General features: G+C 42.5%; 1 protein-coding gene across 1 annotated transcript in view; it reads left to right on the top strand.

Annotated features, from left to right (window-relative positions):
- LOC126235466 (protein Wnt-10b-like) overlaps positions 1 to 13,627 on the top strand; it is a 676,160-nt gene that overhangs the window by 643,352 nt on the left and 19,181 nt on the right. Inside the window, exon 6 of the mRNA XM_049944188.1 lies at positions 6,076 to 6,242. Within this exon, the coding sequence (XP_049800145.1) occupies positions 6,076 to 6,242 (167 nt within the window). The remainder of the gene's footprint in view (positions 1 to 6,075; positions 6,243 to 13,627) is intronic.

A 13,627-nucleotide genomic window follows, 5' to 3' on the forward strand; every position in this document is an offset into this window, starting at 1 on the left:
CTGAAGAAATTGTTTATTTTCTATACATATACGGTTGCTGACGCGCTGCATTATGTTAAAGATTTGGATATTTTTTTGGTCAGTGTATCTAATACGTATTGTTTTGTAACGTGAAAGCTACCATTGTAATTAAATATCCTGCAGTCAGCGGGGTGGTCAGGATGTGTGGGAATCCTGGAAAGGTTGTTAAGATAAATACCGAGCGCGGTTGGCCATAGCACAGAAGTCGATATGATTCCACATCCATGTCGGTTCCACCCAGAACCTCATTGATTCTCTTCCTGCATGTCTTGCAGAGGTCCACCCTGTAAAGTGGTTATTCAGGCTTCTGGCAGACCTAATCGTTATTGCGAAGAAGAAGAAGAAGGTAAATTAAAACGTTAAAAATAATCCCAAACTACGTTAAAATCTGCTTCCCTTCCTGGTACCAGAGCGATCGATTACAGAATTGCTCATTATGAGAAGCATACTGGAATAATCAGCACGAGAGGCCGAAAGCAGACAAAGGATAAGAATGGCAGGGCTGCTCATTGTCACCGCTAATATTTAATTGTCGTCTCTATAGAACAGGCAATGACGGAAGAGAAAGAGTAATGCGATGTCTGGTTTGTTTTTCACAGACAAAAGAAGCGTGATCACTTTCGCTGGTACACGGCAGTGGTCGTCGAAAGTGAACAGAGACTGACTGTGAGTCGCGTTTTTAATTAAATATTATGTATTTTAGCTAACAAGAACATGCATAAAAAGACTAAGGTCATGGTGCTCTTGAGAGCTTAAACTTGGCCAAGAGATTCGTGAGAGGAGGCCGAATACTGTATGGTGTTTAGACGCGTGTTGTCCATATACTTGATTCTCAGCTCGTAATACTGGGTGACCAGTGCGGCACTGTATTGTGAAACCGGTTCAATTTCTGGACTGTTTTTGTTTCGTGTTTTTGTATAATACTCAGTGGTACAAACCTGAGCAGTGTGCTTTCTGCTGGAACACCTCACTATATTATCATTAATAATTTCTCACTTCAGTACTATATTATGATAAAATGTGACACGCAAGAGCCACTTTTTAGCAAAATCAAGTGTAACGCGGAAAAGGTGCTCATGAAAAGGAACTTGTATGATACGAAAAGAAGTTATGGGACCACGAATAAACAAAATCAATTTCGTAAACAAACTCATTATGATTTACAAGAAGAAGAATTTTTCGAACAACTGAAAAGTTGCGAATTACCAGACAGTCAACCACCCTGAAGCCTTATAAGAAGCAGAATGTCTGAAGCTTGTAAGAACAGGATTACTTAGAGGATCAGAATTTGTGGAACGAAGGATTCTTGAGAAAATACTGGAACGTCGAAGAGCAGGAGCCGAGCGAACCAAGAACCGTATATCCATGTAGGAAGGATGTCGGACACTGTCAGGAAAGGGACCATATTCTTCGTCCACGTCTGTAGAATTGACCAGGACAGGGTAACGCATATGATAAAGAAGTTTCCTATCAGCAACAAAACGCTGGATTCAAGACATACAAAGGGAGAAATGGGAATTCAGGGATCAGAGATTTAAAACAGATTGCTTATCAGATAAAAAATTCAGACTTCCAACTGCCATACGTTTCCAGGACAGAATTAGGCTCATTAACAAAACATCACGTGCGGATGAGGGAAGATGGTCGTGGAGTATGAGGATGAAAGGATACTAGACAAGGGTAACATCCAAAAGAAAAGAAAATGATCAAAATTATCGTCATCGTCACAAGAAGTAGAAAACATTGAGATAGTACTGGGATGTGGTCATTCTCCCAATACCCTCATTCCACCTCAAACTATTCTGTTTCTTTCTTTTAATTAGACTACATGTAGCTCTTCTGATACTGTATCGTTTCTAATCCTGCCTTTTCTCATACAACCTTTTATTAAACTAAGAGAACTCTTTCCCACTCTCTATATTGTACTTTTTGTTGCTTAGAATTTAGCTATCATTTGCATATTAGTTATTAGGCTACCATTAAACTCTCTCCATCCCCCCCCCCTCCACCCCCCCACACCCCCCCCCCCCCCTACGACTCTCTGAAGAATCGAACTTCCATGTACAAAACAGTTTCAGATGTCTATCTTTCAAAAGAGATAATGTGTTGAATATTTAAAGTTAAATACGTAAAACCTTTATGGCTGAAAACGCAAAACCCCAATTATCTTAGTTCTATTAGTTTCGGATTATTCATGCAGAGGCTAACGGAAAAGCCAAAACCAAAACTGTTTATGACGTCATATGTCCTGAACTATATGTCGTACAATTTTGCAGGTACTTTCAGTGATATGTATATGTTAGTTATGTCAGCATAACGGATTGCGAGCCGGCCGAAGTGGCCGTGCGGTTAAAGGCGCTGCAGTCTGGAACCGCAGGACCGCTACGGTCGCAGGTTCGAATCCTGCCTCGGGTATGGATGTTTGTGATGTCCTTAGGTTAGTTAGGTTTAACTATTTCTAAGTTCTAGGGGACTAATGACCTCAGCAGTTGAGTCCCATAGTGCTCAGAGCCATTTGAACCATTTGAACGGATTGCGAATCGATTTAGTAGCGAAGAACTGATCAGCCAAATGCCATACAGATGCTGAAATTTTACTGCATAAACAGCAAAATGTACTAAGCAATACACATTTTTCCTTTCATTATTTGGTAGATGTTGTCTGGGAGAAAATGTTTTCAAAGCGTTTGAAATTATGTGTAAGTTTGTTAGAAGTCTTAAACTGCGTCAGTTCTCAAATAATGGATGAATATAGTCGGGGTAATTTGCAAACTGTATATTCCGCTGGCTCAAGACACATACACAGTTTCCAACTTTAATTTATTTTGTTGAACCTTTGACTTAAGTTTATACGTCTTAATGAGTAGACAGTTTTTAATTGTATAAATAATTATATGAAACAACGAAAATCAATTTTTCTTTGCCCCTGGAAGGCAATCTGCCACTGAATGCAAGTGACTGTGTGACCGTTGTAGTGGTGCCTGTAATACAGCTACAGGGACTGTACACAGAAATGAAACATGGCGGGAAATGCATGCTTGAACATGAATGCAGATGTTAGCCGTGCCTGCAGGCTGCGCCGTTGTATTTGATCACGAATTGCACCTGCGAAATGTCCTCAATACGTTGAAAATGTCTGTTGTGTTGAGAAAAGTGTTTTGTATAGATGTGAGAGCACTATGTCGGAGCTCAGTGAGTTCGATCGTGGGCAAACCATTGGTGCTCGTATGGTGAATGCTTCTTTAACCAAGGAAGCCGAAATGTTTGGTGTTTCAAAAAGGTGCCGTGTCGAAGATTTATACCACATACAAGAAAAGTGGGAAACATCTCCCGCTAAGTCCAAGCGCGAACGTTGAAACTCTGTGACGAAAAACAACAGGACGATAACTGCAAAAGTCACTGAAGAACTGAATATAGCACTCATGAACGTTGTTAGTACCAAAACATCACAACGAGAGCTCCATAAGCAGGGAACTGTAGCGCCAGGTGGAATTTCAAAACTACTCATCAGAGACATAAATCTCCAAAATAGGAAAACGTGCTGCCGAAGGCATCAAACTGTGATTATTGCAAAATAGTCGGATGAGTCTTGTCTCATACCGTTTCAAAATTTTGGCCAAGTTTACGTTCCAAGAGTGAAACATGGTGGAGGATCAGTGATTATTTTGGCAGCCATATCGTGGTATTTCATGGACTGCATGGTTACTCCGAGAGGCCGCATTGCTGCCAAGGATTATGCGACCATTTTGGCTGATCAGGTCCATCCTATGCTGCAATGTTTATTCCCCAGTGGTGATTCTCTGTTCCCAGAAGACAGAGCCCCTGCTCACACAGCTCGCATGGTCCAGGACTTGTTTTGTGAGCACTAGGATGAATTGTTGCATCTCCCCTCACCATATCTCAGCACTGTTGAGGTTTTGTGGTCAAGGAGACCGCATATAAGACGCTGGTGTGACCTATTCTTCAGTACTGCTCAGTGTTTGGGATCCGTACCAGGTCGGATTAATGGAAGACATCAAAGCAATTCAAAGGAGAGCTTCTGGATTGGTAGGTTCGAACAAAACTTAATTGTTACAGAGATGCTTCGGGAACTCATGTGGGAATCCTTGGAGTGAAGGCGGCGTCCATTTCGGGAAACACTACTGAGAAAATTTTGAGAACCAGCATTTGAAGCTGACTGCGGAACGATACTGCTCCCGCCAACATACATCGCACGTAAGCACCACGAAGATAAAGGAAATTAGGGCTCATACGGAGGCGTACAGACAGTCGTTTTTCCCGCGTTCTATTTGCGAGTGGAGCAGGAGGGGAAATGACAAGTAGTGGTACAGGGTTCCCTTCGCTATGCACCTTACACTAGCTTGCAGAGTATCTACGTAGATGTAGATGTACATTTGAAATAGGTTGCGTGATCGCTATGTACCTCCCTCATGGTTACCTGAACTTGTTATTACTCTACTGACCATTACAATTGCTACACCACGACGATGACGTGCTACAGACACGAAATTTAACCGACAGGAAGAAGATGCTGTGATATGCAAATGATTAGCTTTTCAGAGCATTCACACAAGCTTGGTGGCGACACCTACAACGTGCTCACAGGAAGCAAGTTTCCAACCGATTTCTCAAACACAAACAGCAGTTGACCGGCGTTGCCTGGTGAAACGTTGTAATGCCACGTATAAGGAGGGGAAATGCGTACCATCACTTTTCCAACTTTGATAAAGGTCGGATTGTAGCCTGTCGCGATTACGGTTTATCGTATCGCGACATTGCTGCTCGCGTTGGTCGAGATCCAATGACTGTTAGCAGAATATGGAATCGGTGGGTTCAGGAGTGTAATACGGAACGCCGTGCTGGATCCCAACGACCTCGTATCATTAGCAGACGAGAAGACAGGCATCTTATCCGCATGGCTGTAACGGATCGTGCAGCCACGACTCGATCCCTGAGTCAGCAGATGGGGACGTTTGGAAGACAACAACCATCTGCACGAACAGTTTGATGACGTGTCCAGCAGCATGCACTATCAGCTCGGAGACCATGGCTGCGGTTACCCTTGACGCTGCATCACAGACAAGAGCGCCTGCTATGGTGTACTCAACGACGAACCTGGGTGCACGAATGGGAAATCGTCATTTTTTCGGACGAATCCAGGTTCTGTTTACAGCATCATGATGGTCGCATCCGCGGTGTACGCACATTGGAAGCGTGTATTCGTCATCGCCATACTGGCGTATCACCTGGCTTGATGGTATGGGGTGCCATTGGTTACACGTCTCGGTCACCTCTTGTTCGCATTGACGGCACTTTGAACAGTGGACGTTACATTTAAGATGTGTTACGACCCGTGGCTCTACCCTTCATTCGATCCCTGAGAAACCCTACATTTTAGCAGGATAATGCCCGACCGCATGTTGCAGGTCCTGTACGGGCCTTTCTGGATACAGAAAATGTTCGACTGCTGCCCTGGCCAACATATTCTCCAGATCTCTCACCAATTGGAAACGTCTGGTCAACTGCCTCGTCACAATACGCCGGTCACTACTCTTGATGAACTGTGGTATCGCGTTGAAGCTGGACGGGCAGCTGTACCTGTACACGCCATCCAAGCTGTGTTTGACTCAATGCCCAGGCGTATCAAGGCCGTTATTACGGCCAGAGGTGGTTTTTCTGGGTACTGATTTATCAGGATCTATGCACCCAATTTGCGTGCATATGTAATCACAAGTCAGTTCTAGTATAATATATTTGTCCAATGCATACCAGTTTATCATCTGCATTTCTTCTTGGTGTAGCAATTTTAATAGCCAGTAGTGTATTTTGCAGGAACAATGGTATAAGGTTCCCTTGAAAGTCATGAAGGACCTTCATTTTTCCCTTTAGATACGACTGGAAACTCCTTTGAATGCCAATGGCTTTGCAATGTGTAGTGTTTCATATTTCTGTCCGGCCCACGTATCTAGACTGATGACAAGAGGACCAGCTGTGCTCTGCTCAGGGTTAGACCGTCTGGCAACTGTAGCGCTCGGCGGGCTTGCGGCTGTTGCAGGCGCTGTCGAGCAACACAGTGCTGCGCTGCAAGTGCCACGGCATGTCGGGCAGCTGCGAGCTGAAGACGTGCTGGCGCGCTGTGCCCGATTTCCGGCGAGTCGGCGACGCGCTCATGGCGCGCTTCCGCACCGCAGTCCTCGTCGACCAGTCCAACCTGGGCAGCGGGTAAGGCCTTCATCCCACTGCGACAACTGTTGTCACATCTTTTGTGAGACGAGTCTGCATCAGAGTGGTAAAACTTAAAAAAAAAGCCACAAATGAAATATAAATATGCACTAAATGCCATGCTGGCACACACACACACACACACACACACACACACACACACTCACACGCGCACACAAACTTGCATCATGTGATACTCCTCCTGGGTTTACAGCCGGGTCTTCAAGTCGCCTCAACATATGATGATCCAAGCCATCCATCATCTTCGGGTGCTGCTGTTGATCAGTCTCGTTGATCTGACGCTACAGGGTGTTAGACTGCTACAGGTGCAAATGAAAGAGGTTTGTAGAGGTCAATGAAAGAAGTAAACAACCCTAATAAACAGGCACAGCCTATACGGGGTGTTCAAAAAGCCTCTCCGTAGTGCCATAAGATTGTTAGCCGCGCGTGCCGTATGATTGTTCGCCTGCCTGGGTTACTTCCCTTCATGTGGACTCTCCCAACATTCACTGTTTCTTCGATTATCTCAGCTAGCGTCAATGGTATCGTTGGTGTGTGTCGTTACGTGTTGACGTGAACGTTTAAGTTTAGTTTCTTTGTTCGTCTGTTTCGTTTTTGTCACTGTTAAAATGCTAACCATTGAAGAACGTATGTTTTTGGTCGAACAAGTGTTCAAATCTGGAGATAAATACACAGTTTCAATTCGTCAAACATTTAATTCAGTTTTCTCTGAGACAACACTCCCACATCGCGATAGTGTGCGAGATTTTATTAACAATTTTCTAAGTACGGGTTCAGTGACAGATGCACCGAGAAGTGGTCTTCCTAGCGTTTTGTCTGAGGATAAACTACTCTATATTTCCGATAAAATGTCCATGAGTTCGAACAAGTCAGTAAGAAAACTCGCCCAGGAAATCGATTTTAGTGTCGGAACGGCCCACTCAGCTGTAAGGAAAAAATTAGAACTTTTCCCATACAAAGTGACAATCGTGCAAGGTCTGAAAAACACTGATCATGGCAAGAGACTGAATTATTGTCAATTCTTCAAAAATTTCATTTAACAAAATGGAAGGAATATTCTTAATGAAACGTTTTTCACTAATGAGCAGTGGTTTTATTTATCCGGGTAAATGAACTCGCAAAACTCTCGTATGTGGAGTACTGCAAATCCATTGTGTATTCATGAGGAGCCACTTCATTCTGCGAAAATGGGAGTTTGGATTGCAATTTATAGACGTCGGATTATGGGTCCCATATTTTTCAACGAAACAATAAACGCACAATGACACTGCAGTGATATTCTGTGCCCAATCATAGGAGAACTTGTGTTAAGTGAAATACTGAACGGTTATTTTCAACAAGATGGTACAACCGCGTATACAGCTCGAGTTTCAATGTCACTGCTTGCTGACGTTTTTGGTGATCGCATAATTTTACCTTATCTTCTGGGGTGCAGCGAAAGCAACTGTCTATAAAAACCGGCCATAATCCATCGATGAATTGAAAACTGCAATATCCACTTTCACTGCTTCTGTTAACAGAATAAATTTTACAGCTTGCGTTTGGAGACATGATTAGACGAATTGAACTGTGTATTCAACAACAGGGGGGACACTTTCAACATTTAATGTGAAAATTTTTAAGTAAAAATGAATATTCAATAAATTAATAACTTGTATTTCACTGAATTTCATTTCGGTATATTCACTGCGGCATACGGCACGCGCGGCTGAGAATCATACGACACTGCGGAGAGACTTTTTGTACACCCCGTACAATAGTTGTCGAAGATTCGTGCCATGTTATGTGTTCCTGAACAGCAACATGAAACTCTAACGGTGCACCATCATGCATGTATCACATACACATTTCACCGTTAAGAACATCATCCAGATTGTTGGACATTAAAAGTGTTGTAAGACTGGCGTGACTCCACTCGTGCAGTTGTGCCTGGACCAAAATTTATTAGGATTGTTTTCTTGTGTTATTGTCCTCTTCTCGCCGCCCCATTCTTTTGTGCCTATAACAGGAAAATACCCTGTGTAGGGTATCAAAGAGTATACAGCGCATGCGAAAAGTGGCGTGAGTACTGTCCCAACTGCGAAACACACCAGCAGTGCTGCCGGCGGTGACGGCAAACAGAAACGAAACATTGCTGTCGCAGCTAATCGTTTAAAGCTGCTGCCGTTTCAGTCAAAGAACATCGTATGTTATGCATGTCAGAGCAAGGTTTCACGATTTGCTTAGAACATAGCACTTGTTCCAATTAATAAGATCATCAGCCAGTTTAATTTCAATAAATTCCTTCAGGACACAATCCCGGTAAAGAAAAGCGACAGCATACATCTGTGTCTCATTATATTTCGCTGCGTGTCCCTCGAGTAAACAATGCTCTGCCACAGCGGATTTTCAACACTGTTGTAACCGTATGTGGTTCCGACGTCCCACACACCAGTCCTCCACAATGACCAATGAACGCTTTACCACAGTGGCATGGAGCCAAATGGATCCAACATTTGGAACATTTTAATTCCATTCATCCCAGTATGAAGTTTATAATGGAAGTGAAGATTAATGGAAAGTTCGCATTTGTGGAAATTCTCGTTTAAAAGAGCAATGATGATACTCTGTGGCAGAGCATTTACTGCAGTCCTACACATACTCATGCGTGTCAGCAAGTGACTAACTGCCTCCCACCATATCAATGCACTGGCATCCTTAGAACGCTGATTCGAAGAGCGTATACTTTCACGCGGAAAGTTTACGACAGCAAATTGAACACTTCAAGTCCGTATTTAAACACACCGGATTCGCTGAGTGTGGTTGCTAGTATATTTGTCAGTGGTGGTAGCACTCACAGCACTTGGCGCATGTGCTGAGCGCACACTGCTGGCCTACACAGGGGCGCCAGATCAGAAATAACTTCGGATGGACGAGACTCCGCACAGCAGACCCTCACCTGAAGAAGACGGCCAGGTGGACCCTCGAAATATTGTGTCGACTTGAATTAAAGATTCAGCTGCAAATTCATGAAGAGTATCACAAGTTATACTGGCGGGAAAGCTTAGGAAGTCACTAAAACCATGCTTATAGGCAGTTCTCACACTCACAATGAGGAAGGGAAATTCAGTGCTCATCTAGAGTGGATGCGACCGGACAGGCGACGATGTTTTTACACATCGTGTTTCCTGCAATGACTGCTTAGTCACTGGTGTCCTCAACAAATCTCCTCCCAAATCAGATAGATACCATCAGTATATTACTGTAATATAGACGACCAGCATCTTGTTTGTACCTATGTATGGCACTCAGTCGTTCCCCATAGCCTTCATTTTAACCATACGACTGTGGAAAAAATAACCAGTGCCTGATGTCTAATACAGAACCACTCTACAGGGTGTTACAAAAAGGTACGGCCAAACTTTCAGGAAACATTCCTCACACACAAATAAAGAAAAGATGTTATGGGGACATGTGTCCGGCAACGCTTAATTTCCATGTTAGAGCTCATTTTAGTTCTTCCACCTACGCTCAATGGAGCACGTTATCATGATTTCATATGGGATACTCTACCTGTGCTGCTAGAACATGTGCCTTTACAAGTACGACACAACATGTGGTTCGTGCACGATGGAGCTCCTGCACATTTCAGTCGAAGTGTTCGTACGCTTCTCAACAACAGATTCGGTGACCGATGGATTGGTAGAGGCGGACCAATTCCATGGCCACCACGCTCTCCTGACTTCAATCCTCTTGACTTTCATTTATGGGAGCATTTGAAAGCTCTATGCAACCCCGGTACCAAATGTAGAGACTCTTCGTGCTCATATTGTGGACGGCTGTGATTCTCCAGGGCTGCATCAGCGCATCAGGGATTCCATGCGACGGAGGGAGGATGCATGTATCCTCGCTAACGGAGGACATTTTGAACATTTCCTGTAACAAAGTGTTTGAAGTCACGCTGGTACGTTCTGTTGCTGTGTGTTTCCATTCCATGATTAATGTGATTTGAAGAGAAGTAATAAAATGAGCTCTAACATGGAAAGTAAGCGTTTCCAGACACATGTCCACATAACATATTTTCTTTCTTTGTGTGTGAGGAATGTTTCCTGAAAGTTTGGCCGCACCGTTTTGTAACACCCTGTATATTTAAGATGAGGTTAAACGCTTATTTCGAGGAAATTATTCTTCTGTGCGGACTGTTATTTTATTTTAAAACGAACACTTTATTTAATAATTTAGAGGTTATCTAATTTCGTCCACTGGCCACTACAAAGTTATATTACATTAAAAATTTTTATGAACAGGGTGATCCCGTGATGTTACCATCTCTCAGGCACGATGAAGAAGATTAAATGTATCAATTTGAGGTAAGGTAACTAGTGCAGAAACGGTCGAGTCGAAAGATATAAGCGAAAATCTACTCAAGTACTGAGGCTTGCGCAGCGCGCAAACTAAGGGACCCGACCTCCGAAGCCTGAGCACAGCGTATGGTATTCCCACTGATTACTCCCCAGTACCCTCAGACAATTTCCAGTGTTGGCGTAGTAGTAACACAGCAAGTATGACAGAGACTTAAAATCCCATGTCTACGGTACAGTGACAATGAATTCTGTTTACCCGCATAAGTATCACAAGCTTCTACATGTACAACAGTTCAGAATGGCGGTCCACGGCGCCAATTCAGGCATGGCATCGTAACTCTAAGTCTGTCGTACCCGGTCTAATATTTCCGGTCGCGTCAGAAGCAGCAATCATTCTTGTCAGGAGATCCTTTTCAGTCTCGAAAGGTGTCTCGTACACAAGACTCTTCACATGGCTCCACGAGGAGAAATCAATTGGGGTGAGATCAGGTGAACATGCCTGCCACGAAACACGACCTCTTCTGCCCATCAGTTTTTCAGAGGATATCTGGACCAGATATTCACGAACCCCTTACAATACACGTACTGCTCTATATTTACGTTCAGCCGCGCGGGATTAGCCGAGCGGTCTTAGGCGCTGCAGTCATGGACTGTGCGGATGGTCCCGGCGGAGGTTCGAGTCCTCCCTCGGACATGGGTGCGCGTGTTTGGCCTTAGGATGATTTAGGTTAAGTAGTGTGTAAGCTTAGGGACTGCTGACCTTAGCAGTTAAGTCCCATAAGATTTCACACAAATTTGAATATTTTTATTTACGTTCTGAAACTATTTTGTTAACCAATTATAGTATATAGAAGCAGTACAATGTTACCCTCTGAAAGGATTTTTGTAGTTTTGACCGTGAGATGCCTAAAGGAGGTTGCCTGTCGGACGTGAATGTCAGAACTACATAATTATTCAACAAGTAACAGATAAAATTTACCTATTCAAACTGTTCAAATAATAAAGAAAAAGCAGTCGCCAGCCTAAGTTGGCATAGAAATATTTAATATTCCTGTTCAAGAAATAACTATAAATGACTTCGGTGGAAAGGTACAGCCTATACTTTCTCGTTTGAGAGTGGAATGAACCCAGTCACAAGCATATTATAACTTGTAAAAAAAAGTACTCACAGTCATAGCAGAATAAATCTATCTGCATGGACACAACAGATACTGACACACTTTAGTATTCAAGGCTTAGTCAAACTAAATGGTTTCAATACATTACTATTAAAGTTTACTGTAGAATTATAAAATTGGGGCTGGCCGGTGTGGCCGAGCGGTTCTAGGCGCTTCAGTCTGGAATCGCGCGACCGCTACGGTCGCAGATTCGAATCCTGCCTCGGGCATGGATGTGTGTGATGTCCTTAGGTTAGTTAGATTTAAGTAGTTTTAAGTTCTAGGGGACTGATGACCTCAGATGTTAAAGTCCCATAGTGCTCAGAGCCATTTCAACCATTTTTATAAAATTGGGCATGAATTTAGTCTCTCTTCAACAGATATTTTGTGTGCAGTACAAATTTAAACAATATTCACATGCAGTAAGATTCACACTATCCTTTAAAGTCAAAGAAGTAACCATTTTCGTGGATAATGATATTCCTAGCCACTTTGCCTTCAGTGAGGATAAAACAGTAAGTGGGTGCTCAAATCTGATATTATATCTCCTAACACACATAAGAAGCATAAATTTCAGCATAAATCTCAATACCAGTTAGCATTTACTTTTATATAGCAACTTTGAGTATATTGATTAATTTTCAGGAGCGGGGGCCTTTAAACTTTACCACAGTGAGAAATCATATTGACACATATTAGGAAACACTAACTCACCTCTTGCACTATTTCAATAGACTGCATAATAATTGTTTACTAAAGAGAACATTTCAAGCCAAACTTTAGTAATATTTACTTTTGGAACTAACCTCAAGGTGATTTACAGCCTATATTTATTACCACAGTCTTTTTACTTTTAAGTCACTGATTAAATAGGTAACTTTGAAAGTCCACAATACTTTAAACTGAATTATTTCAATCACTGGGAGGCTTTCACTAAGCTACATTTACTGCCTCCCACAATTTTACCAAATCCACAGTAAATATGAATACTCCCTTCCTACCAAATATCAAACAACATCACTTAATTAACTGTTTGGCTTTGAGGCTTTCACTTTTTACAAGAAGGACACTCGGTAACCATAGTTCAAATGGAGAGGAACCTAAGAGGTGTTGTGATAAGGAAAAAGTCAAGGTAGATACATAAATTCAGGTATACGTTACGTTATATTTGAGCACACTAAAACATCCAATGAGCTGATCCTTCACTTTACATTACTCCATTCCGTTACAGTGGTTGCGCAATGTGGTGGCGAGTACATCTTGGCAGGTGGATTTCCAGTTGGTAATGTTGAGCTCTGTAATTTCTTGGTAACGACGTTCCTCAGATTTTTGAATACCATTTCCAGAAACAGAGTAAGGTAATAAATCCATCCATCCGAGGCTTTGGCACAGTGGAACCAGGCACAAAAAGCCTCTCACGGCACCAGCGCAGTACACTGTTCTATCATAAGCTGCCAGCGGTTCGGTAGCTCGTTTCCGACTAACTCTTTGTCCCACCTCTTCCTTCATGCTAACCACATTTTGTGCACGCTGCATGATTCCGTTCCCGAGGGGAACCACAACACCTTTTCATCTTACAATCAACTAAAAACCCTAAGTGATGATCAGCAAATACAAAGTAGCAAACAAACTTTTTGAATAAAACATATCATTTGCACATATCGACAGTTAAACATAAAATTATTTGAACAAATTTTCAGTTATATATAATAAGTTTTGTCTCCCTCCAAGTCAGGCAAAGAATTTAACTAATAAAGACAATACATTACACAGTATTTTATCAGGACATCAAAGTTTTTACAAAGAAAGAGGTAAATACTCTTATGGTGTCGATACAGTCAAATAATATTTACAACAGTTTAAC

This window comes from Schistocerca nitens, chromosome 2, assembly GCF_023898315.1.
Source record: "Schistocerca nitens isolate TAMUIC-IGC-003100 chromosome 2, iqSchNite1.1, whole genome shotgun sequence".
Lineage (NCBI taxonomy): Eukaryota > Metazoa > Arthropoda > Insecta > Orthoptera > Acrididae > Schistocerca > Schistocerca nitens.